Source organism: Arabidopsis thaliana, chromosome 2, assembly GCF_000001735.4.
Source record: "Arabidopsis thaliana chromosome 2, partial sequence".
In the NCBI taxonomy this organism is placed as follows: domain Eukaryota; kingdom Viridiplantae; phylum Streptophyta; class Magnoliopsida; order Brassicales; family Brassicaceae; genus Arabidopsis; species Arabidopsis thaliana.
Genome location: NC_003071.7, coordinates 10,646,138 through 10,670,257, shown reverse-complemented (window position 1 = coordinate 10,670,257; position 24,120 = coordinate 10,646,138). Strand labels below are relative to the sequence as shown.

At 34.2% G+C, this 24,120-nt stretch overlaps 5 protein-coding genes, 1 long non-coding RNA gene, 1 other non-coding gene and 2 pseudogenes across 10 annotated transcripts; 2 read left to right on the top strand and 7 right to left on the bottom strand.

The window, feature by feature from the left end:
* Positions 1-130: 130 nt before the first annotated feature.
* GPX1 (glutathione peroxidase 1) lies at positions 131-2,360 on the bottom strand. The gene is made up of 6 exons (NM_128065.5): positions 1,870-2,360; positions 1,478-1,554; positions 1,322-1,383; positions 785-903; positions 545-712; positions 131-459 (listed from the first exon to the last, which is right to left on the bottom strand). The coding sequence occupies exons 1-6, from the start codon at positions 2,122-2,124 to the stop codon at positions 430-432; spliced, it is 711 nt and encodes a 236-aa protein (NP_180080.1). The 5' UTR covers positions 2,125-2,360; the 3' UTR covers positions 131-429.
* Positions 2,361-3,108: 748 nt separating this feature from the next.
* Positions 3,109-3,570, bottom strand: AT2G00800. Its single transcript, NR_143686.1, has one exon. It is a non-coding gene; the product is annotated as an uncharacterized misc_RNA (transcript).
* Positions 3,571-4,235: 665 nt separating this feature from the next.
* Positions 4,236-7,103, top strand: AT2G25070 (Protein phosphatase 2C family protein). Of its 2 annotated transcripts, none has more exons than NM_001335973.1 (10): positions 4,236-4,720; positions 4,890-5,008; positions 5,092-5,155; positions 5,327-5,435; positions 5,523-5,676; positions 5,772-6,021; positions 6,116-6,192; positions 6,276-6,328; positions 6,415-6,469; positions 6,553-7,044. In NM_001335973.1, the coding sequence occupies exons 2-10, from the start codon at positions 4,892-4,894 to the stop codon at positions 6,739-6,741; spliced, it is 1,068 nt and encodes a 355-aa protein (NP_001324497.1). In that variant the 5' UTR covers positions 4,236-4,720; positions 4,890-4,891; the 3' UTR covers positions 6,742-7,044. The 2 variants fall into 2 exon arrangements, with proteins under 2 accessions (NP_001324497.1, NP_180079.1); NM_128064.3 differs by having other exon boundaries at positions 4,247-4,463; positions 6,553-7,103.
* A 51-nt stretch (positions 7,104-7,154) lies between these two features.
* ENODL14 (early nodulin-like protein 14) lies at positions 7,155-8,068 on the bottom strand. Its single transcript, NM_128063.5, has 2 exons — positions 7,755-8,068; positions 7,155-7,680 (listed from the first exon to the last, which is right to left on the bottom strand). Exons 1-2 carry the CDS (start codon positions 7,948-7,950, stop codon positions 7,328-7,330), a joined length of 549 nt encoding a protein of 182 aa, NP_180078.2. The 5' UTR covers positions 7,951-8,068; the 3' UTR covers positions 7,155-7,327.
* Positions 8,069-9,491: 1,423 nt separating this feature from the next.
* Positions 9,492-9,733, bottom strand: AT2G25055 (uncharacterized protein; the record flags this gene model as incomplete). The annotated part of the gene is made up of 2 exons (NM_001335972.1): positions 9,492-9,581; positions 9,638-9,733. 2 exons carry the CDS (start codon positions 9,731-9,733, stop codon positions 9,492-9,494), a joined length of 186 nt encoding a protein of 61 aa, NP_001324436.1.
* AT2G25050 (actin-binding FH2 (formin 2) family protein) lies at positions 9,700-16,575 on the top strand. Its single transcript, NM_001335971.1, has 17 exons — positions 9,700-10,104; positions 10,849-11,549; positions 11,648-11,869; positions 12,168-13,489; positions 13,579-13,705; positions 13,843-13,914; positions 14,070-14,168; positions 14,303-14,344; positions 14,441-14,521; positions 14,616-14,666; positions 14,760-14,841; positions 14,897-15,063; positions 15,232-15,303; positions 15,401-15,517; positions 15,607-15,675; positions 15,790-15,856; positions 16,008-16,575. The coding sequence occupies exons 1-17, from the start codon at positions 10,032-10,034 to the stop codon at positions 16,148-16,150; spliced, it is 3,507 nt and encodes a 1,168-aa protein (NP_001318287.1). The 5' UTR covers positions 9,700-10,031; the 3' UTR covers positions 16,151-16,575.
* Positions 16,576-18,356: 1,781 nt separating this feature from the next.
* AT2G25040 lies at positions 18,357-18,659 on the bottom strand (annotated as a pseudogene). Its single transcript has one exon.
* Positions 18,660-18,817: 158 nt separating this feature from the next.
* Positions 18,818-19,174, bottom strand: AT2G08095. Its single transcript, NR_140279.1, has one exon. It is a non-coding gene; the product is annotated as an other RNA (long non-coding RNA).
* Positions 19,175-19,807: 633 nt separating this feature from the next.
* On the bottom strand, positions 19,808-21,595 carry AT2G25030 (annotated as a pseudogene). The gene has a single exon.
* Positions 21,596-24,120: the final 2,525 nt, after the last annotated feature.

The following is a 24,120-nucleotide window of genomic DNA, read 5'->3' as shown; positions in this document are numbered from 1 at the left end:
ACGTTCAAGGGTTATATTGCGGATTACTTTTCAAATTCAATAAAATAATGTATATAAGATTAAGTAGGGCGGACTCACGTTGGTGCACCCACTAAACTATAAATATTTGAATTTTTACATAAGGAACTGTAACTAATCTAGTTTAATAAACACTTTGAAATGTAAGAGGTGAAGGGTTCAATGCTTTTTTTTGTAATATCATCTCCATCGTTGTTGATTGGATGTGCGCGAGCGAGATTGTCTTATTGTATATATAACACCATTTTTATAATATAATGTATATAACATTACCATTATACGCAAATTATTAAGCGATTAGTACAACTTAGAATGTAAGAAGGTATACAAGCAATAACCGGAAACTTTATGTCACAATTTACGGTTACTTTAACCATCAGTCTCTATATGCTCACTCATGAGCAAAAGTTTTTAAGCGGCAAGCAACTTCTGGATGTCTTTCTGCAAAACAGAAACAAAACGGTTTGGTTACAAACCGGGAATAGAACCGCTATGAACCAAATAGGAAGTAGTCCATTAGCCATACCTCGATTTGGAAAGGGGATGTGGTGGGAGGGTACCTCTCAACGACCTTTCCCTTTTTATCAATCAAGAACTTCTCAAAGTTCCATTTAATGAGACCACCCAAGAATCCTCCTGCGTTTGATTTCAAGAACTCGTAGATCGGCGCTGTGCTTGGTCCATTCACGTCAACCTGTCGAATTCAAACTTATTTAGAATCTGCAACCTGAAAATAAGAAGAATGAATGTTTTGGATTCTTTATACCTTATCAAATATAGGGAACTCTGCTTTAAACCGGGTGCAAGCGAATTGTTTGATCTCGGAGTTTGACCCGGGCTCTTGGAAACCAAACTGATTGCAGGGAAAAGCTAGAATCTCAAATCCTGTAATCCAAACAACAAGCTAGTATTACTAACTACAAATGCATGAGAAATACACGTTCATTGGCTTATTGCCTCCTAAATGATTAATGAACAGATCCGTACTTTCGAGAAAATTCTTTTAGCTACAGAGAACGGATGAGTGAGATTATCATCAATCAAACAAAGATGCTGAATTTGCTTGCAGTTCAACGTTACAGAACAATTTTATTTCCATAAATTAAAGTGAACTACGAGCTAGTAACATCGCTGTAGAAGAAGCAACAATAGAACCAAATCATATTGACACCACAATAATATAAAGATCTACAGAACAATTAAGTGAACACCAAAACACGAGGAATTTTCAGTAAGTAACCAAAATACCCACTGGTTGCAAACCGGAATAGATCACAATATGAGAGAACTAATTAGAACTCACCTTGAGTTTTGTATTTCTCGTACAGATGTGAAAGCTCTGAGTAATTTGATGATGTCAAACCACTGTATGTTCATAAAACACACAATCTTTAAGATTAGAAACCTCTACATGAACTGTCATCAAACACATCAAGAGGATGAAGAAGGAGAAGCTTACCATCTTGAAGCAACATTGACAATCAACATAACTTTCCCCTTGAATTTGTTCAAAGCAACATCCTTCCCATCAATGTCCTGCCTCCATAAAAATAACAATCTAATTATGTCTCTAATTGAAATCACTAACCTAAGTATAAATATACACCTTTTTTCAAAAAAAAAAAGTATAAATATACACTACGAAATTCAATAAAAATATGAATCTAAGTATGTATCAAGTTGAAATCACCATACACTTATGTCTCAAATTTCAGATTTTTATGTATGTCTCAATTGAAATCACTATGAACTTCATTGCAAAGTTGAAGATTCCCAATTTACTAAAGAGCAGATAGAATTTAGAGAACCCTAGTTTTTGGTCTGAATTGGGTAAAAGAATAAGAACCAAACCTTAACGGTGAAATCGTGAACGGTTTTTTCTGCAGCAGCTCTAGCTTGGACAGTGAAAGGACGAGACTTGAAGAGAAACCCAGGATTAATTGGAGATTTTAGAGAAAACCCATTACTCAGATTCGCGAAATTCGATATTCCGGTGGAGAATTTCAAGGAAGGGACGAGAAAGGTTGCTGAGGAATTAGGTCTAGAACTGTTGACGACTGTAGAGAATGTTCCGTACGAAGAAGATGAAGTAGTCATGGAAACCATTTTTGGTTACCGGAGACGAGTTTATGTTCGTCTTCTTTCGACCAGTGTTACACGTTCAATAGTGAAACCGAGAGATGATATAGTCGAGACACGACGCACTTTATATCATGCCAAAATACACATTAACTAAAAAAACAAAAAAAACTAAATTTTTGGACCATAAATGTGTTTTTAATTTTATTTACTTTACAAAAAATATAATGATATTTTTCTTCACAATTTGTTTTCAAATTCGTTTTGGAGACATAATTGGAATTTGTTTTGCAGTATAGTTGGATTTTTTGCAGAATTCAATTGGAGACAAAGTTGGATTTTTTTATTTACAAAATGCTTATTAGATTTCTTATGATTACTTAAATTCTGGAGCATTTTATTCTATGAAATTACTGCAAAATTATATTTATTTTATGATTATTTATCTTCTGTAGTATTTTATATGAAATCACTGTAAAATTCTATTTAATTTTATGATTATTTATATGCTGCAGTATTTTCTATGATTTATGGTAGGGTTTTAAATTAAAATATTAGATGATATTTTTATAATGAAAAATTTTCCTTAATATTTTTGCTTTTATAATTTTTTTTTTTTAAATGGGACAAAGTAAGTAATTAAGTTGAGTGGTGCAAAATCCACGTTCATTCACGAGAGCATTTTGGACCAATTTGAGGCACATATTTAAGTGTTATGATATCTATGTTCTTGTCCCAAAAATTAAATGGATTTTGTTTTGGACTATGTTTCATCCTCAAATTTTTGTTTAGTTCCTTGGTTCAATCCTTATCCTAATTATTGTCTCTGGTTACAAATATGTCGCACTCAAACGAAGAGTTATAATCTAACCGGTGGCAATGCCTATCCATTATTATTATTTTGTAATATATATTGGAAATGTTGGGCCACATAAACAAATAGATAAGATGTGACAGCCAAATTTAGTTTTCTTATTAGTACTTTAGTAGTATACTCATTAGAAGCTACCTCTCTCCATTATTACAATATCAATCTCAAATGTTGTTCTATATAACATGTGTTTACTATAGAATATCTTTATTTTGTTCAATCAGTATATAACAATTCCCTTTTCGAAATTGAAGCTAAGGAGGTTTTATGCGATGAGGGTGATACTTACATGCTCACCGAATTCACTCCCACTCGTTATTCCGATTCGGTTTTTCTTCGTGAAGCGAGGCTCTTAAAGTATCTGCACCGGTGATCAAAGTGAAGTGTCTTAAGTTAGATTAAAATTTTAATCAATAAATTGTAAAAATATTAAACCCAATCAAAAAGTGACATGTAAGTAAAAAGTGTCTTTAACATATGTTTCTTCTCTTTTCTCCTTTCACAAATATTTCAAATTTATATTAAAAAAAAATAGTATAAACACTCGTTAATATAATCGATGGAGGTGCTTTTAGAAGACGTCGAAGCTATCTTCACCAACATGGGTCTAGGAAGACCTCTCTCGAGAGTTCCTTGCCTCATTGAAAGTCAAAAATATTATATTTTTAGCTATTTAAGATATTTAAATGTTAATAATGTTGTAATACAATATTTAAGTCGTAAATATTTGATAGACCACATAATTATTTTTGTGCTTCAAGCCTCTCAAAACTAAGGACCGGCTTTCACTTGGAGACAAAAAATCTTCTGAAGTTCCTTTTTCTTGTATTTTTTTCTTCCATTTCTATTACTTCACATACCTAAGTGCAAAAATTGATTGTATCATGAAACTATGTATGTTCGATATAAAAACAGAAATCATAAATTTTGTTAAATGCCAGGTAAAAACTAGCATATGTTAATTTGTTTTTGCAATTTATCCTACCATAATACTCTTTTTCTGTTTAAAATTTTTAATATACTTTTAGCCAACGACAAAACCAGTTTATATGAAAGTTAAGATGACAAAATACTAATGGTCTACATATAGCAAATACACAACTAGTTAAATTCTTCTGTAATTTTGCTGTTTACAATGACGATTACACACATTCTTAAAGCTGTGATGACGAATCAGAGAAAGCTTTAAACAGCTGTAAAGATTACACATCTCAAGTTTTAGTTAAGTAAGTTATTAACAAGAAAAAGTTTTGAAAAAAGTAAAGACCTTTAATAGTTTTCTTTTCTCGGACAAAACAATAAATAAAAAGAACACACTTTTTTTATCTTTTGTCCTTAGGATTTGATTGTACATACATCTGATCTCAAGTGATTTCAAGTGGTTGGTTCTGTTCCTTTTCTCGTCCCCGATCAAGTTTCTTCTCCTAAACTCCAGAATTTGGTCTTGAAGATCTCTAAAGGCTCTTCCTTTTTGTTCATTTCTCTACCCAGATATGTAAGTTGCTAGCTTCTTCTGTCATAACTTTAATATCTGAATCTTTTTCCGATCCAAATAGTCAAATATTCGCATCTAGGTCAAATCGATTCAAAACCCTTTTTGTTGATTGATGTGCTAAGTAGTTCTGAGTTGATTAAGTCTATCAGTTTAAGAGAAAAGGATTGTGTAAGATTATGATTCGTACAAGTTAGCTTCTTTCTTGATTAGGTCCACTGTGAATCATGCACACGTTTATGAGGAAGATATTAGATTGTGTAAGATTCTGATTGGTTTGATGGTTTCAAGTTAGTTTCTTTGTTGATTATTGATTGCTGAGTAGTTCTAAGTTGATTATGTCAACTCTGAATCATGTACAAGTCTATGAGCTAGAAAATGAATTGTGAATTGTGGAGCTAAGAATGATGTTGTTGTTTTGGCTGAAAGCGATGGGTACATACCTAAGTTCTCCGAAAACTGAAAAGTTATCAGAAGATGGTGAGAATGATAAGCTCAGATTTGGTTTATCGTCTATGCAAGGTTGGCGCGCTACCATGGAAGACGCGGTTAGTCAAAACATAATCTTATATTTTCCTTGTTGATTAGTATCAAACTACCTGACTGATCACATCTCTTGCTTCAATTGTAGCATGCTGCAATTCTTGATCTTGATGATAAGACATCGTTCTTCGGTGTGTATGATGGCCATGGAGGTACGAAACTACTGTCTCTACTCCTTAATCATATTCTAGGGTGAATTTAAGTTTTAGAGTCTTTTTCAGTTGGTGTTACAAATCTGCTAGAATTGCAAAGATTTTAGTTGCTTAGATCTGTGTAATATACTTTTGGTACATTTTTCGATGTTTGGTTCTTTACTGGTGTAGGTAAAGTCGTTGCAAAGTTCTGTGCCAAGTATCTACACCAGCAGGTTATCAGTAATGAAGCGTATAAAACTGGAGACGTCGAAACATCTCTTCGAAGAGCATTCTTTAGGTTTATTTTCTATTTGACATTCTTGTATAGTAATTTACTTTTACAACAAATGTTCCACTTAAAAGCGTTTCATTGTGAATATTGTAGAATGGATGACATGATGCAAGGACAAAGAGGATGGCGAGAGTTAGCTGTACTTGGCGACAAGATGAACAAATTTAGCGGCATGATTGAAGGATTTATATGGTCACCAAGAAGCGGTGACACCAATAACCAACCCGATAGTTGGCCTCTTGAAGATGTAAATCTTTTCATATACCTGCTTTACTTGGCTTCTTCCGTATTCTGTACACGATTGAGTTGGGACCTCTTACCTATGTCTTTCTTCTTATACAGGGTCCTCATTCTGATTTCACGGGACCTACCTCGGGGTGCACAGCGTGTGTAGCTCTTATTAAAGATAAGAAGCTCTTTGTTGCAAATGCCGGTGACTCACGTTGTGTGATATCAAGAAAGAGTCAGGCTTACAATCTTTCTAAAGATCACAAGCCTGATCTTGAAGTTGAAAAAGAAAGGATATTGAAAGCTGGTGGCTTTATTCACGCTGGGAGAATCAATGGAAGCTTGAATCTGACAAGAGCCATTGGTAAGCCTTTTTTTTTTCTCTTACACTTTCATGCCTTAAAGATTCTTATTTGACATGTAATCTTGATAGAAGCATCGTTTCTGCCTCTTTATAGGTGATATGGAGTTCAAGCAGAATAAGTTTTTACCATCTGAAAAGCAAATGGTTACTGCTGATCCAGATATAAACACTGTAAGAATCTAACTTCTTTTAGTATTTTCTGCTTGAGTTTTTTCTTATATTTGAGCTGACTTGTTATTGTTTTCTCTCATCAGATTGACCTATGTGATGATGATGACTTTCTTGTTGTTGCTTGCGATGGAATATGGTAAGAGAAAAGTCACAAAATTGTGTCATTTTCTAAGTATAAGTTAGTTTCTTGATGATAATTTGAATTCATATTATCTTCCTCAGGGATTGTATGTCAAGCCAGGAACTAGTTGATTTTATCCATGAACAGTTAAAATCTGTAAGTTAACCACTTTCGTTCTCCTACTCTCTATTACAGTTTTTGTTCCTGTCTTGGTCAGTGACATTGGTAAAAACTTTCAGGAAACAAAACTTTCAACAGTATGTGAAAAGGTTGTTGATAGATGTTTGGCTCCAGATACAGCGACTGGTGAAGGTTGTGATAATATGACCATCATCTTGGTTCAGTTCAAGAAGCCTAACCCATCTGAGACTGAACCAGAAGATTCCAAACCAGAACCAAGCGAAGATGAGCCGAGCTCATCAAGCTAGATATCTTTAAAGAGCCAAGAGGAAGAAGATTTGTGAAAGTGTCTCTTTTATCATTGACTTTTTGTTCAACATTGTAAATCCTTTTGAATGTGGCTTAGATTCAAGAAGCTGGCTTTTTCCCAGTTTAGCTTCAAGAAGTCTGAGATGTCACAGAGTTTGGTTTAATCTTAAAAGGACCTTTGTATAGATATTTCTTGTGATTGATGTTTTCAGCTATAGTTTAAAAAATTCACAAGGACAAGCTTTTTGTACCAACATCATGGGATTTGTTTTCATCAAAATTGCTTCTTCTACTAACCTTGGCTTAATATTTTATTGGATCTTTCATATTTCTTGTGTTACTGGCAAAATTTGTAGTATTTCATAATCTTTTCTAATTTATAGATTTTTGTAGATTTTTATTTTTTAGTCAATTTGTGGCAGTTCTGAGAAATAATAATAAATTGAATTTATAACAAAATAGTAGCAAGGAGCCAAAGGACAAAGATCTCTTAGCTAACAACAACACAACATGTAATCATAAGAAAGAAAGCTTTTTGAAACAAAAAGCTCATTCTAAAAAGCAAACTCATCACATGGTTCCAAATCAGAACCAAGCACATAGACCAAGAACAAGACCTAACACAACATAACAACCACCAAGCCTAACTGAGCCGCTAATGGGAGCTGGAGCCAAAGCTGGACCATCTTCGAATTCAACCGGAGAAGGAGCTGGAGAGATGACACTGTGACGAGGACTGATCACAACAAGGCTCAGCTTCTGACCTTTCTCACAGTGACCATTAGCTCCACTAATGAAGTAGAAAGGACCAGACCTGTCCAATTTCACCTTGGTTTCTCCATCAGTGTAGTTAGCCAAAGGGTTCGTGGTGTTGCAGCTGTTGTAAGCTTCTTTTGTTACTTCCAAAACAGAGTCTTTACCAGATTCATACCGGAAAACTGAAAAAGACAGATTGTGTCAGAACAGAAACAAAGTCTATGTCAGAAACAGAGTATTTTTTAATGGTGGGTACCAATAAAGTCGCCGACTTTGAAGCGAGCTTTTTGAGCCCACTCAGTGAATGAGTAAGAAGAGGAAGGAGGGATCTTCCAGTCGCCGGATTTTCCACCGACGGTGACTTCATTTGCAGCGGCGAGTGAGAATAAGAAGATTAAAGAGAAGATAGCAACGTGAAGTGAAGAAGAAGCCATAGATGCCGATAGAAACATAGTATTGAGTAGTAGAGAAGCTAGTTGCTTGGAGTGTAGTGTTAGGAATGTTGTTTTGGAAATTGCTGAGTTATGAGGAGGTTCTTGTGAGGTTTTATAGTGGTGAAAATTCGAAAACTAGCCGTTAGATTATTTACTTTTTGTTTTGTTGTGAAAAAAGAAGAATTTTGAAAAGGTAAAGAAACGTTAAATGTTTGTTACTGTAGCCGTTGCGAGTGATGTAACCGTTAGAGAAAATTTGAAACAATGTAATTATGGATACTGACATTTGTTGTGTGTGTCAGGCAAAACTATGAGTGTTTCTCGTTGTCTCGCTTTTAATTTTGACAAAATAATTGTTCGTGAATAAACGTAGTAAACAAAGTAAAATCTAGTCATTCTATTTGGTGATGGTGACGTTTGGGTATTGCCGTATTGGGCCTATTAGCTATTGGGGTGATACGTATACACACCTTTACATTTTCGGATATATTTGTTGAGATCACTCCTGGCCCAAAGAAAATAGAAATTTTCAAAAATTTTAACAAGGAATTTACGTTGTTCTTCTTTTTTCAATAAGGATTTCGAATCAACAGAGCAAGGACCAAGTGCTAAAACCAATTATCAATTGAGTTATCTTCTTTATAACATTTACTAGAACAAGACATAAGCTCATCTATGACTATGAGAGGCGTGTTTATACAAGGGATTTGGTTTAACTAATAGCAAGAATGGCTCATGAGTTTACCAACTAACGAGGCATCAACTCATTTACTCAGCTACATGATCCGTTTGTGCAACGTTTCCCACTGATTGAGACTATTGTACTGACATGTCTAGCATCACCCCGTAAACTATAGTATTGTTTAGGTGAATTTGGTCTCCCTAACCATATATAGGGACATGAAGAAAATGTCTTGTGCAGTTTGTCAGTCATATTAGTGTATTATATCTTGTTACCTCCAATAATGTCATATATTGGAAAACTTGAGAAGTGATCAGGGCCGATGAATGAAACATTTTTTTTATGTAATTTGGTTAAAAAGTGTAACGAAAAAATAATTAAAGTGAAATCTACTTTTCAAAATCGTTAAAATGTTTTTTGTGAACTTCAAAAAATATAAAAAATAGCTTACTTTTCATTTAAAATGTCTAAATTTAATGTAAATATTAAATTAGAAAAATGAATTTATACATATACCAAAAATCCCAGTTTTATTTTGTATGTGACCCCAATATTCTTAAAACCAATTAACTTTTTCGACGGACCAAGTATTCCGTCGATTTGGTTCAATATATATGTAACGAACCATAATCTACCTTTCGCGGTTGAATCGGTAGCTAAAAAATTATTTCTAACAAATATAAAATTACAAAAATTGTATTTTTCTCATTAATGACTTAAAAACAAACTATGATATCTAAGTGTGTACTCATTCAAAGATTATTTAATTTTTTTAAATGAAGTCATGGCAAAAGGAAATAAATTGCAAATTCCGAGTTTAGGAAAGAAAAGAAAGCAAATCTTAAATAACTCAAAAAAGAATATTGGAAGACATGTATCATAGTCCTAAACAAAGTAACAGATCTTTGGGTCCTCCTTTCTTTTTTTTCCCTTCTATCTGAAATCCGACATCATCCTCAATCTCTGTCTGAATTTCTCAATAGCTATATCATCTTCTTCTTGGTCTTAGAATCAAAGAAAAACCCTAGTTCCTCTTTTCCCAAGATAACCAAACTCTCTCTCTTCTCTCTCTGCATCATTCCCTTTCTTCTTTCTCGCATGTGCAGAGCTATCAAACATCTGTTTTGATTGAAAGCTAAGTTTCCAATTCCAAAACGGAAGAAATTGAAAGTGTGTATGTCAAGACAAACCACCAAACTACAAAAGAAACAAAACCCACATCGCATTGTTCCTTAAAGACCCAGCAATAAGATTATCTCACGCTTCCTTCTTTCTTCCTGACATTTTTCTCGTTTTTGTTTTCTCCTTATTTGGGGTTTTTCCTGCAATGTGGGTCGCATTTGGTCATAAGTGATTATTTCTAGGGATTGTGTGACCTCTCTGCTTTTTTGAGTTAAGCATTTAAAGAAACCTCTCAATGGCGTTGTTTAGAAAGTTCTTTCACAGAAAACCTCCTGAAGGGTTGCTTGAGATCTCAGAGAGAGTTTACGGTATGCTCTTTCTTCTTTTAAGTGATGGGTTTAGGGTTTGCTTTCTTATCCTTGCTCTTCTTTGGGCTTTGGAGTATTGATTTTTAGAAAGTTTGAGTTTTTAGGTCTTAAGATCAGATTTTGATAAGTGTAGTGTCCTGTTTTAGTTTCTAGTTCTTTTTAGGCTTGTTGATTGAACTGAATCTAACATTTGATAGACTAAGATTCTTGATGGGTGAGATTTAGTTCATGGATTCTGTTAACTATCCATGAGCACAGGCTCAGGCTCATTGGTGGAAAGTCTATCTATTATAGCTTAAGATGTCTCATTCTCAAAGAATTGTCAGGAAACAGTTTCTTTTGTATGGTCACTGGGTTGCATGATTTCTCAAATCCTTTTGCTTGTCTTATCCCTTGCTCTTAGAGTATTAAATTTTAGAAAGTTTGAATTTTTAGGTCTTAAAAATCATAATTTTAGCCTAAGTTTATAGTGTACTTCTTGTTAGGCTTGTTAATTGAACTGAATCTAACATTTGATAGCTTAAGATTCTTGATCGGTGAGATTTAGCTCATGGATAGATTTTTCAGGTTTTGTATGTTCACTGTGTTGCATGACTTCTCAAATTCGTCCTTGTCTTATCCATGCTTAGCTCTGAGAAATAGACTATTTTAGTGAGAAAGATACAAAAGATTGCTCTATAAGCTGCTTACGAAATATAAGATTGCTCTATAAGGTTGCTGAACTTTGATGTTTTTGTATTACAGTCTTTGATTGCTGCTTAACCACGGATATGTTGGAAGATGAAGATTACAGAGTTTATGTGAGCCGCATAATGAGTCAGTTAAGGGAACAGTTTCCCGGTGCATCATTCATGGTGTTTAATTTCCGGGATGGAGATAGCAGAAGCCGGATGGAGAGTGTACTAACTGAGTATGACATGACCATCATGGACTATCCTCGCCATTATGAAGGTTGCCCTTTGCTTACAATGGAAACGGTGCATCACTTCCTAAAATCAGCTGAAAGTTGGTTATTGTTAAGTCAACAGAATATCTTATTGTCGCACTGTGAGCTTGGCGGATGGCCGACTTTAGCTTTTATGCTTGCTTCGCTCTTGTTATACCGCAAACAGTTTAGTGGAGAACACAGAACACTAGAAATGATATATAAGCAGGCTCCTCGTGAGTTGTTACAGCTAATGTCTCCACTAAATCCGCTGCCTTCACAGTTGAGGTTTCTTCAGTATATCTCGAGGAGGAATGTTGGCTCACAATGGCCACCGCTAGACCAGGCCCTTACATTAGACTGTGTTAATCTTAGACTGATTCCTGATTTTGATGGTGAGGGTGGTTGCCGACCCATATTCAGAATATATGGTCAAGATCCTTTTATGGCTTCTGATCGGACTTCAAAAGTTCTTTTCTCGATGCCTAAAAGAAGCAAAGCTGTTAGGCAATATAAGCAGGTGATATCAAGATCTTTATCATTGATGTGTTCATTTATACAGACTCTTCCCAGTATCAGAGAGTTATGATAGTCCTAACTTTTCATCTACTGTTGCAGGCAGATTGTGAACTGGTAAAGATTGACATCAATTGCCATATTCTCGGTGATGTCGTGCTAGAGTGCATTACCCTAGGTAGTGATCTTGAGAGGGAAGAGATGATGTTTCGGGTCGTGTTCAATACTGCATTTCTTAGATCAAACATTCTAACACTTAACCGTGGTGAGATTGATGTACTGTGGAATACAACGGATCGGTTTCCCAAGGATTTCAGTGCAGAGGTGACTAATTATCTTCTTTCTCTTTAATAAGTAGACCAATTTTGGTTTCCTAGTTAAAAGAGTTGCCTGTTGTCTAAGCTTTAAATGGTCAGTCCCGATGAGCTCAGAATTATACTAGTCATTTGTATAGAAGTACTTCGTGTAATACATCTCTCTGAGTCAAGAATTTTGTGCATTTAATGATTAATATTAGTGAGTTCAGTTTTGAGTCTGGCATATCTGTTAAAAGCATTTTATGTTATACATAGCTAATTGTCTTTCCAAGTCAAGAGAGGAGTAACATTCTGTGTTTGTTCAGGTTATATTTTCGGAGATGGGTGCTGGTAAAAAGCTTGCCTCTGTTGATCTGCCACATATGGAGGAAAAAGATGTTTTACCTATGGAAGCATTTGCTAAGGTTCAAGAGATATTTAGTGAAGCTGAATGGTTGGATCCAAATTCTGATGTTGCTGTGACTGTTTTCAACCAAATAACAGCAGCAAATATCCTTCAAGAAAGCTTGGATTCAGGTTCTCCTCGAAGCCCTGACTCACGTAGCCTATTGGAATCGGCACTTGAGAAAGTTAAGGAGAAAACCAAGTTGATGATATCGGAAAATATTGTTTCAAGTCCTGATACATCCTCTCCTGAAAAAGAGAAAGATACAATGTCCTCTCATAAATCTTATGCAGATCCGAATTCAATCCTTAAGAAGGTTGACGAATCGCGTGGACTTCGAGTTTCAGTCCAAAGAAATGTTCACTCAAAGATATTTTCACCTCGAATGGTCCAAAGTCCAGTAACATCACCACTTCCAAACCGTAGCCCCACACAAGGATCACCTGCTTCAATATCCAGATTTCACAGCTCACCCTCTAGCCTTGGGATCACTTCAATATTACATGATCATGGTTCATGTAAAGATGAAGAGTCTACTTCATCATCACCAGCTTCACCGTCAATTTCGTTTCTACCAACATTGCATCCGCTGACATCATCGCAACCCAAAAAAGCTTCTCCACAATGTCCACAGTCTCCCACACCTGTTCATTCAAATGGCCCTCCTTCAGCAGAAGCAGCAGTGACGTCATCACCATTGCCACCACTGAAGCCACTGAGGATTTTGTCTCGTCCGCCTCCACCCCCACCCCCACCTCCCATATCCTCTCTGCGCTCCACTCCTTCACCAAGTTCCACCAGCAATTCCATAGCAACACAAGGGCCTCCTCCACCTCCACCTCCGCCTCCTCTACAATCTCACCGTTCTGCACTTTCATCTTCTCCTCTGCCACCACCTTTACCTCCAAAGAAATTGTTAGCTACAACTAATCCTCCACCTCCACCACCACCACCTTTGCATTCTAATTCTCGAATGGGAGCCCCCACAAGTTCTTTGGTGTTGAAATCTCCTCCTGTTCCTCCTCCACCTGCCCCTGCACCATTGTCTCGTTCTCATAATGGAAATATTCCTCCAGTCCCTGGACCACCATTGGGTTTAAAGGGGCGTGGGATTTTACAGAATCTTAAAGGTCAGGGTCAAACGAGAAAGGCCAACTTGAAACCGTATCATTGGTTAAAGCTTACTAGGGCAGTGCAAGGAAGTTTATGGGCTGAAGCGCAGAAATCTGATGAAGCTGCAACGTATGATTAATATCTCCAATACTAATTTTATACAGTTTTGTGATTTTCTTTATTATGCTAATTGCAGCATTGTGTCTTTTGAATTCCAGTGCTCCAGATTTTGACATCTCTGAGCTTGAGAAACTCTTCTCAGCAGTGAATCTTAGCTCTGACAGTGAAAACAATGGTGGGAAATCAGGTCGACGTGCCCGACCTAAAGTTGAGAAAGTGCAGCTGGTAATTGATTGCAATGAACATTCTACTGTTCCCTAATTTCTTAAGTCTTTTAATTTGCGAAGTTTCACAGCATGAAATTAAGATCCATTGACAGTTACTCTATTTTCGTCCTCTAACTTTGTCTATTAGTTTTGCAGATTGAGCTCAGACGAGCATACAACTGTGAGATCATGCTCTCTAAAGTTAAAATACCTTTGCCTGATTTGATGGTACGCACACATTCCTTTTGCAAGATATTGCTTTGCTAGTTCTTGACTTGTTCTCTTAAGCTCTACTACTTGGTTAGTGCAAAGTTCACTCTGCTCTCATCTTGTTATGCAAGAGCTGCTTAAAATTTTCTTAACTTAATAATCTTTGGTTACAGAGTTCTGTTCTTGCTTTGGATGAGTCAGTGATAGATGTTGATCAAGTTGACAATCTAATAAAGTTTTGTCCAACAAAAGAAGAAGCAGAATTGCTCAAGGTACATTTATTTCTGGTTCTTATCTAAAATTTTTCTGCTTCACGAAAATTTTGAAGTTATTATCATCCGGCAATATCTTCTTTTGTGATTAAACTTGTGCTACATCTCATGTCTTCGTATTCTTGCTTCGGTAGGGCTTCACTGGAAATAAAGAAACTTTGGGGCGGTGTGAGCAGGTTAGTCGGGTGCTCCACTTTCATATTTAAATAATCTTTCGAGTTTCATCTCTTGATTATGTACTGACAGCTATTTTTTTACTTTTCTGGTGATAGTTCTTTTTAGAACTGCTGAAAGTTCCTCGAGTGGAGACTAAGCTAAGGGTTTTCTCATTCAAGATTCAGTTTCACTCCCAAGTAGGAAATCGACTGGAGTTTGTATTTTTGTCATAATTTCTAGTTTCTAATAACCTGGATCTTATATTAGTAAATGTTTTTTTTTATCCTACAGGTTACTGATCTTAGAAGAGGTTTGAATACCATACATAGTGCAGCCAATGAGGCAAGTCGATTTTTTGTGCAAATAGTCTATGAAACACATATATTAATTTTGGTGATTTTCCATTCTGACTTTACTGCATGTTACACTTTCCAGGTTAGAGGCTCGGCTAAACTAAAAAGAATCATGCAAACTATACTTTCCTTGGGCAATGCATTGAACCACGGGACTGCAAGGGGTGAGCATATATCTATTACCGTTAGACTGCCAAATACAGTATTTATCTCAAAGAGAGACATTGGTTCTATTCAAGAATTTGAATTCGCTTCTGCATTTTTTTTTATATATTTCTTCTCTTTTGACAGGCTCAGCTATCGGATTTCGCCTGGATAGTCTTCTGAAACTCACTGACACTAGATCCCGTAACAGTAAGATGACTCTGATGCACTATCTCTGTAAGGTATTAGACTTTCCAATCGTCTCCAACTCTTTTTTTGTTTTTGTCTAATGTTAAAATCTCTTTGCTCTTAACTAGTATACTATATTTTTTACATGCATTAGTCTTTATCCTTGTATGTTATCCTAACAGTTTCTTCTCACAATAATATTTTCGTGCTTGTACTCTCAGGTGCTTGCCGAGAAACTTCCAGAGCTACTTAATTTTCCAAAAGACTTGGTGAGCTTGGAGGCTGCGACAAAGGTACTTTTATTTTTCTTTAACTCGGTGTTTAATAATACACCTCAATTCGAATTGTGCCTTTGGTGATAATCTCTCTGAAAACATTCCTTTATGGTAGATTCAACTAAAATACCTGGCAGAGGAGATGCAAGCAATTAGCAAAGGGTTGGAGAAAGTTGTACAAGAGTTTACTGCATCTGAAACTGATGGTCAAATATCAAAACACTTTCGAATGGTAAGCTAAATTAGATATTCAAGAAGCTTCTTTCGTTATTGGTTGCTAGTGTTTCATCATCTGCTTACACTTGTACTTGTATTATGCAGAACTTGAAAGAGTTTCTTAGCGTTGCTGAAGGAGAAGTAAGGTCCTTGGCTTCTCTCTATTCGACTGTGGTAAGGAATCTTTAATTCTCCACCTTCTCCCTGGCTTTACTTTCTAAAGCACTGTACTGTGGTAAGGATTCTTTTCCGCTATCATTGACCTGTGTTTTGTCATGGCATTCTTAGGGTGGAAGCGCCGATGCTTTGGCGTTATACTTCGGAGAAGATCCAGCTCGTGTCCCATTTGAGCAAGGTAACAATTTAATGCAAACTCACTATTATGGTTTCTTCTCTTCTTACATCTTATTTTCTATACATTATTTTCATTTGGTTTTTGGAGTTGTGTCCTTTCTGTCCCTGACCTTAAGATATACCAAATCTTGGTGTTTGATTTGAATCTGCAGTTGTATCCACTCTGCAAAACTTTGTTAGAATATTTGTGCGATCACACGAGGAAAACTGCAAGCAAGTTGAGTTTGAGAAGAAGAGAGCACAGAAGGAAGCAGAGAATGAAAAACTTAAGAAAGGTGTGTACAATGAGAATTGAAACACAACTACTCACACAAAAGGATGTTGTTCTCTACTCTCGCTCGACTTCCTTGAGTAGCCTTTGGCAATCCCAGGAGCTGGAAACTATATATCGTGGCTCCTAGTTTGAGGATTTTACCCAAAGTTAGAGAATTTCCCCAGATTTAGTTCATCATCTGACAAGACACTGCTTTGGATTTAGTCTTTTAGATTAGAAGAAAAAGGAGGAAACTTTGTTCCTCTAGTAGGTGTAACAAGAAAAAAGTAGGTAACGAAAGGAGAGATGCAGAAGAAGATTTAGCTTTGTGTTTTGATGGAGATAGTATTAGATAGACAGTAATGCAAGAGTTTGAGTCCCTCCCTGGTTTAATACAGAAACAGAAATGTATCTTCTTGTGTATAAAGTCTTGGGATGGATAAAGAGAGAGATGTGTAAATATTGAGTGAGTTTGTGTGACTCGTATCCAATGATATATTGATTGTTTTCTTTTTGTCAATGCATAGACAAAAGTTGTGGCCCATAGAATAAAATCCGAACAGAGCATCTGTTTATATTTCAATCTGAATTTGGTTGAGAAAGAAAACAAAACACTTCCTCTATTTTCGAAACAAAATAAAATTCATAAACATAAACAATTTGGTTGACAAAGAAAACAAAACACGTCTTTTAGTGATGTGTCCAAGTATCAGAGATTCATGTTGATCCATGGATGTAAATGTTCTAAAGTTTGGTCAGAAAATGATATATATAGTTCTCGACTCCGCGATGTTTTCAACACCATGAGGCAAAAATCGAAGAAGGTATTCAAATAGAGTAAGTATTCAAAATGTATGTTGAAACAAAAATAAGTTTTAAGATTTCTCTATTCATATGATTTCACATTGTTTTCAAATATTTTAATAACTTTATGTGCTCATGTGATCATAGTAATTATAACATCTTCTCTCTCTTTTTTTTTTTCTTTCCTTGATTTTGTAAAATGTTCTTAGCTTTTAAGATTAGATCATGATATTTTTTATGTTGGAAAAACTATAAGTTTAGTAGTAAAATTCTTATGAGATTTTAGTCACATAAATAAAGCGATTTTCAATTTGATTACAAAATTTCAAAGTATTTTTTCTTTTTGTGAACACATATCAAATTTATAGTCTTTTTCTCATCCAAGTTAGATAAATCAAATCAAGATGTTTCTACATTTTTTAAAATAAATCTAACTTGGTTGTAAAGTCATTTTATCTTGTCATAGTATAAAGTATTAATTAATTGGGATTATACTCTTAGCATTACATATATCACATAGTAATTATTTATAATAGACTTTATATATATGCACATCACCTTGAAAATGTTACTGATTAAGGAAAAAAGTAATTTGGATGGGAAAGAACAAATATTGTTCGATGGTAAACATCATTTCAAAACTCATTGAGAATGATGATGCGTCTATGATGGACATATAGTTTTGAACTAATATGAGTATAAGTTTTTTGGGATTTATGTATATGGGCTTTGGGCTATCCATTAAGATATTTCTTTTACATAGAAGCTTACATTGATTGTTTACCCTAAGCCTAATTTTCTTTACTTATGATCACCGCTTTTAATCTACGTTCTTCTGTGTATTGCTAATTTCAAAAATTGGTATTTGATGGAACTTTAACCATTGAAATTTGTTAAATCTTTTCATGGTGAGTACTTCTCTATTAATTACATGATGCACTATTATCTAAATTAGTTCTCATTGCAAATATGGAGTATCTTAAATTTACAACTTGGGTGGTGGTAGACTCTTTATATATCACATGTTTAGTGTCTTTTATTTAAGATATATACTATTTACTTTTTAGATAAAAGTTTGAATCTCACTAAACATGTGATATATCAAAAATCTATTACCAACAAAAGTGTAAATTTAAGGTATTCTAATTTTGCTAAGAAAACTAATCTAGATAATAGTGTATCGTGTAATATAAGTGAACAATTACTCACCATGAAAAGATATAAAAAATTTCAATGGTTAAAGCTCAGTTAGTCCAAATTTTGAAGATTATCAATATACAAAAGAATGCTTAGTAAAACCAGCGATTAAAAATAAATAAAATTAAGTTGAGGGTAAACAATTAATGTATACGCTTCTATGCAAAATATATATCTTTGTGAATAGCCGAAAGCCCACGATTCAGGTTTGTGAAAGATTAAATAGACTAATCAGGGACATCTCCTTTTAGGGACATTAATCTCCTTTTACAATTCGCTCGGCCAACCTGAAAATGTTTAAGAATAGTATTTCAGTACAATCATAAGTTTGAGAGATATAATTACAGACTAATTACCCTTCTACAATAGCGGTTTTTCCAACACCCGGTTCACCAATGATAACAGGATTGCTTTCTGTCATCCTGCATAGTATTTGGATGCACCGGTTAACTTCATCATCACGTCCAATGAGAGGAGGGAGTTTTCCTTGTCTAGCCATCTTGGTTAAATCACTTCCATATGTTTCAAGTGCTTCATGCTTAGCATCAGTCTACATATAGAAAAAAACACCTTATAAGAAACTAAGATAATCACTAACCTAGTCAAAAGAAAAAAACGTATGATGATTAATTAATGACATAATGAATCAAAATCAACCACGAACCTGATTTGCTTTATCCGAGAAGCGGCGCAGAGACGGGAATTGGAGAGAAAGAGGTAAGAGTTGTCCACGAGAACGAGAAGCGGCTTGAGTGGCTGAAGTTATACCGTTTCCGGAAACTCCGATGAAAAAGTCTGGCCGGAAAAGAAAAGAACTGGGAGAGGAACGTGAGCTGAAGTGAGCACAGGCATATAGGGGGCGAGAACGAAGGAGGAGAGAAGATGAATTGGAACAAGAAGGAGCTTGGTTTAGTGTTTTAAAAGAAGAGGAAGATTGAGGTTTTAAGATGCTTGGAGAAGAAGCAAACTAGTGTTTGGTGAAGAAGCAAAAAAGTGTTTTTGTAATAAATATTCGTACATATGTTATAAAGGAAACGTTTTTATGGCAGAAATAGAAAGTTTAAAACGAAATAGAAGATTATATATCAGAAATGAAAATAATTATTCATTAATCTAGATTTTCCATTTTACCGTAAAATACAGCAAAAATTAGAATAATGCATTTACAATGTTTTTTTCTAATACTAAAAAATTATGTAAGATGCTAATAAAAGATTAGTTTCTTCAGTGATCAATAAAAATATTTCTGTGTTAAATTTGAATATTTTTTTTGTTTCCTTTGGTTTTTGTGTATTGTTGTTTACTGTACTTGTTTATTATTTTAACTTTGAACGCATATGGGATATTAATTCCTAGTTATATTATCGCATTATATGATGATAGTAACGCATTATCTTCGGTGTAGATGCACTTCTATATGCTAAAACATGTATTGCAGAATGCTTTTGCGAATTTTCGTACCTATATATGAATTATTTAAATGATTTAATTTAATTTATTATTTATATGTAATCTCAGCTTAATTAATAAGAAACAAATATTCTTATGTATGTTCATGCATATTTGATTGGGAAATTTGTCAGTGTTGATGAGCTAGCCTTTTGGTTTAGCACCTTTCTATTTTGCAGTAGATGAAATATGTGTCCACCAAATCTCGTTCGGCTATTTGAAAAATTTCATGGATTATTGTAGCAAATATTTTTTGAATTAATACAAAAACTATAAGAATAAACATTTCAATATTGGAAGCTACATAAGTGAGGATCCGATTCAATTATCCCTGTCTCCGATTTGATTCGGTAAGAAAATCATATCTGTAACAAAACACTATACGTAATAGTAGTCTCAACCACTCCAACTTCTAATTTTCAAATGCTTATGTTCGAAGGAAGAAGACAGAGCGGTAAAGTCATGAATCTACAAAACATAGAACAAAACCAAATCTTCTAATTTTCTTTGACATGAGCATTATTCTCCATCTTCTTGATGACCAGTTTGTTGTTAGGCTGGTCAGCATCGATAAGAATAGTGCCATCCTCTGCAAAATCTCCTTTCAAAACTTTGAGGGTGATCTCCTTCTTCACAAGCTTCTCAATCATTTGCTTCACCGGTCTTGCCCCATTGTTGGGGTCAAAGCCAAGCTGAGCAAGGAGATCCACAGCTTCTTTTGTGTACTCAAGATTTATTTTATTCTGTTCCAACCTCTTCTTCACTTGTCTCATCTGCACCACCTCTATAAGGTAACAATACAATTATAAAGGGACATGAGACAATATCCACTCATTGTCAATAGCAATGGGCACGAAGTATACTTGAACAAACTAATCTATGTGAAGAAATATGAGAAGAGACTTGAGTAGTATATGATGGACATGGGATAATCTACTCATTACCAATTGCTTTTGAGTTGGAGGCCTATGAAACTTAACAATCTATAGATTTAAAAATAAAGATTGTGAAAACTAAATAGGAAAAAACAAGAGTAAGATACCTGTAACTCCACGATTTTGGATATTTCGCTTGAATTTAAAGGCTGAGAAACTATGTATTCATCAATTCTATTCATGAACTTTGGCCTAAAAGTTTTTCTTGCTAACTCCACAACTTGTTGCTTCATCATTTCATAAAATGCTTCTTTGATATCTTCATTGTTGCGAATAGTCTCAAGTATATGTAGAGATCCTATATTCAGGGCCGACCCAAACTATTTGGCTGCCTAAAGCAAAAAAATTTAGCCCATTAATGAACACTGTTAAAAACACACACACAAAGTTTTAGAAAACTCGAGAATCAAAACCGTGACTTTTACTTTAAAAATGTTAGAACAACCACTAGACCACTGCAACATTTTTAAAAAGAGTTATACTTATTGATGCCTAAAGCCCTTGCTTCATGGGCTGTAGCCATGGGCCGGCCCTGCCTATATTAGATGTAATTATTACAAAACAGTTTGTGAAACTTAGTGTCCTACCATGAGAATTAGTTATTCTTCCATCGTCTAGTAGTTGAAGCAAGATACTGAAGACATCAAGGTGCGGTTTCTCGATCTCATCAAACTGAACCACTGAATAAGGTCTCCTTCGAACAACTTCAGTTAATTTCCCACCGTCTCCGTAACCAACATAGCCAGGTGATGCACCAACGAGCTGTGAGACTAACGTTTTTTCCATGTGCTAACTCATATCTATCCTCACTATTGTGTTTTCATTGTTGAAAAGGTATCCAGCTAGTGCCTTGGCAAGCTCGGTCTTACCAACACTTGGTTGTCCCATGAACATAAAACTAGCTATAAGGCGGTTAGGATCTGAAATACCAGCCTTTGAACAACGGATAGCATCGGCAACTGACTCTACATCCAAGTCTTGAGCAATTATTCTCTCGTGGAGTATTTGTTCCAACATGACTAGCTTTTCTCTCTCTGATTGCTGAAGATTGGACAGTGGAATATAGGTCACTTGCTTACTATATCCGCTATGTTAAGCTTGGTTACTTATTCTCGGACTAGTGAATATTCATGCTTTCTAGAATTTGTGAGGTTCTTTCTAGCTTCTTCTAACTGGCCTTGGAGGGATACAAGGGTTCCATACTTAAGTTGGAAATCGAACACGATGGCGGTCGCTTCTTTCGTGTGGAATCAAATGAGGGGAAATGATTACGAGGTGAGGTGCACCACAGAGTAATGATAAGACTCTGATACAATACAAGTTCGAAGCCTTGATGACTCGCTCAACAAGACATAAAAACAAACACTAACTAAAGGAATCTACCTAATTTAGATGATAAACAATAACAAAACCCCTTTTCTTTTTATTTTGTTACAACTAATAGATAATTTATACAAAAAAGTAAACATTAATAAAATAACAATTATTATCAAAATATATTCAATGTGTAAATCTGAAAAAGTGACGCAAATATTTGAAATATAGTTAATATTGTATTAATTCTTAAAAAAATCATATATTTGTTTTATGACTAAATTTGTTTTCTACAAGCCTAAATTTGTTTGTTATAAATACTTCTTAAGCGCAAATATTTGATATACTGTTAATATACTTATTTTAATGTCTAGTTAAATGAAGACTTTCAATGTAAATCAAATTCAAATTTGGGTCTACTCATATTTTATTTTGGACACAAACATAATACAAGTAAATATTAAATTTTAGGAAATTATTTCTATAGATTAAAAAGTATATTTATAATTTTCTCCTTTTTGTTAAAGAAATTAGGATTTATATATGTAAAATTCTTTACAAAACATTTATTATTTTTGCTGAAAAGAAAAACCAATTATTATTTTAAAAGGAAATAAAGCGTGTATGTTGTGACTTTTGGCAGTTAGAAGAAAAGAAGTGAAGACAAAATTTAACGCTTCTCAGAATACGAACATTTAATTGAATTTTATCTTTTTAAAGAAGACGAAATGTAACGTTTTTTTTCTTTCAAACGACCAGTGCATGTTATATTAGCTGACATAAACAAAGTCAGAAGTGCTGTCGAATAAAAAAAACAGTCTGAAGACAAATTTTCTATAAAAACAGCTAATGCATTTATTTGTCCAGCTCCAACACTTTTCTATAATACAAGTTAAAACTTTGAAACTGATTATGAGTTCACATGACACATGTGAATTACTAAAACAAACATACAAAAACGTCATATTAAAAGTTTCTTTATTGATGTTTTTTTCCTAGTAGCTTTTATAAGTTAGAAGTGAAAACAAACTTTACATTTTGATAAAAATATATTTCATTCTCACTCTAAACAATAGTTCATTTTGCTGGTCACTTCTAACTAACTCCTATTATAATTTGTTGATTGTAATGGATGTGTAATCAATTTAAATATACAAAAACTGGTAATAAAGATTTCTTTATTGGTTAAGAAAATAAATAGCTTAATTTGGATTTTTTGAGTTTATGATTTTAGAACTACAACTCAATTATATAAAGAGACTCTTAAGAAAATATGTAATATTTCATACTAAAGTTGACAAAAAAGTTTATATTTTCAACAAACAAAATTAAAATATTCTAAATGGAACCCAAAACTATAGACCGTAAGTACTTAACTCTAACCTGAAAACTTAATCCATAATTACTTAACTCTAATCTAAAATCTTAAACAAATCCCAAGAAAAAATCATAATTTATTTAAACCCGATATACCAAAATGGGTTATTTCTTCAATATCAAAAGAATTAGGATTTTCTATTATTTATACATTTTTAGTTTTATTATAATTATCATATTTACATTTTAAAAATTGTTTAGTTTCCTTACACTTAATTTTAAATTTATAATTTCTAAAACTTATCTTTCTTTCTTCTTTTTTTTTTTATCTTAAATTTCGTTTTTAGTCTTAAAATTAATAAAAATAAAGTTTTATTTAACACGTGTCAAAATCTAAGATGGATAAAATTGACACATGGCACAATCCTATGAGTTAGTAACTCAGAAAACCATATTTTATATGATAAGATAGATAACAACTAAAAGCAAGTCTTATTTTTCTCCGTCAAATCTTCTATTAAAGAGTTCTCTCATCGGTGCATTAAGGGTTGCAATGCTCAAAAAGAAAGTTGAGATGGCGTATTAGTCGAGAGCAAAAACTATTCTAAAAATTTGATTTGAGATGACTACCCTTGAAAAGGAATATCACACTATCATCGGTAAGGAGATAGTTTCCGATATCTGGTTTGACGGGAGACATAGCCGAGGTTAACATAAATGGTGCGATGATTACTATCTTATATCTTCGTATATGCGGGGTAACAACGATGTCATAATCAAAGGTTAGTCCTAATTGCTGATTTCTTATTTTATTTTTAACTGGGTTGTTTTCAATCGGTGTATTCACAATTATAGGCTTTTTACTTTAGGCTTTTTACTTAGATAAATCGATTAAGGTAGCAAATTGTAAATTAATTTAAATTTTTTAGATATTTCATATTCACTACTTTGGAAAACAATTGCTCCAAAATAATAACCAGAAAATTGATACAACTT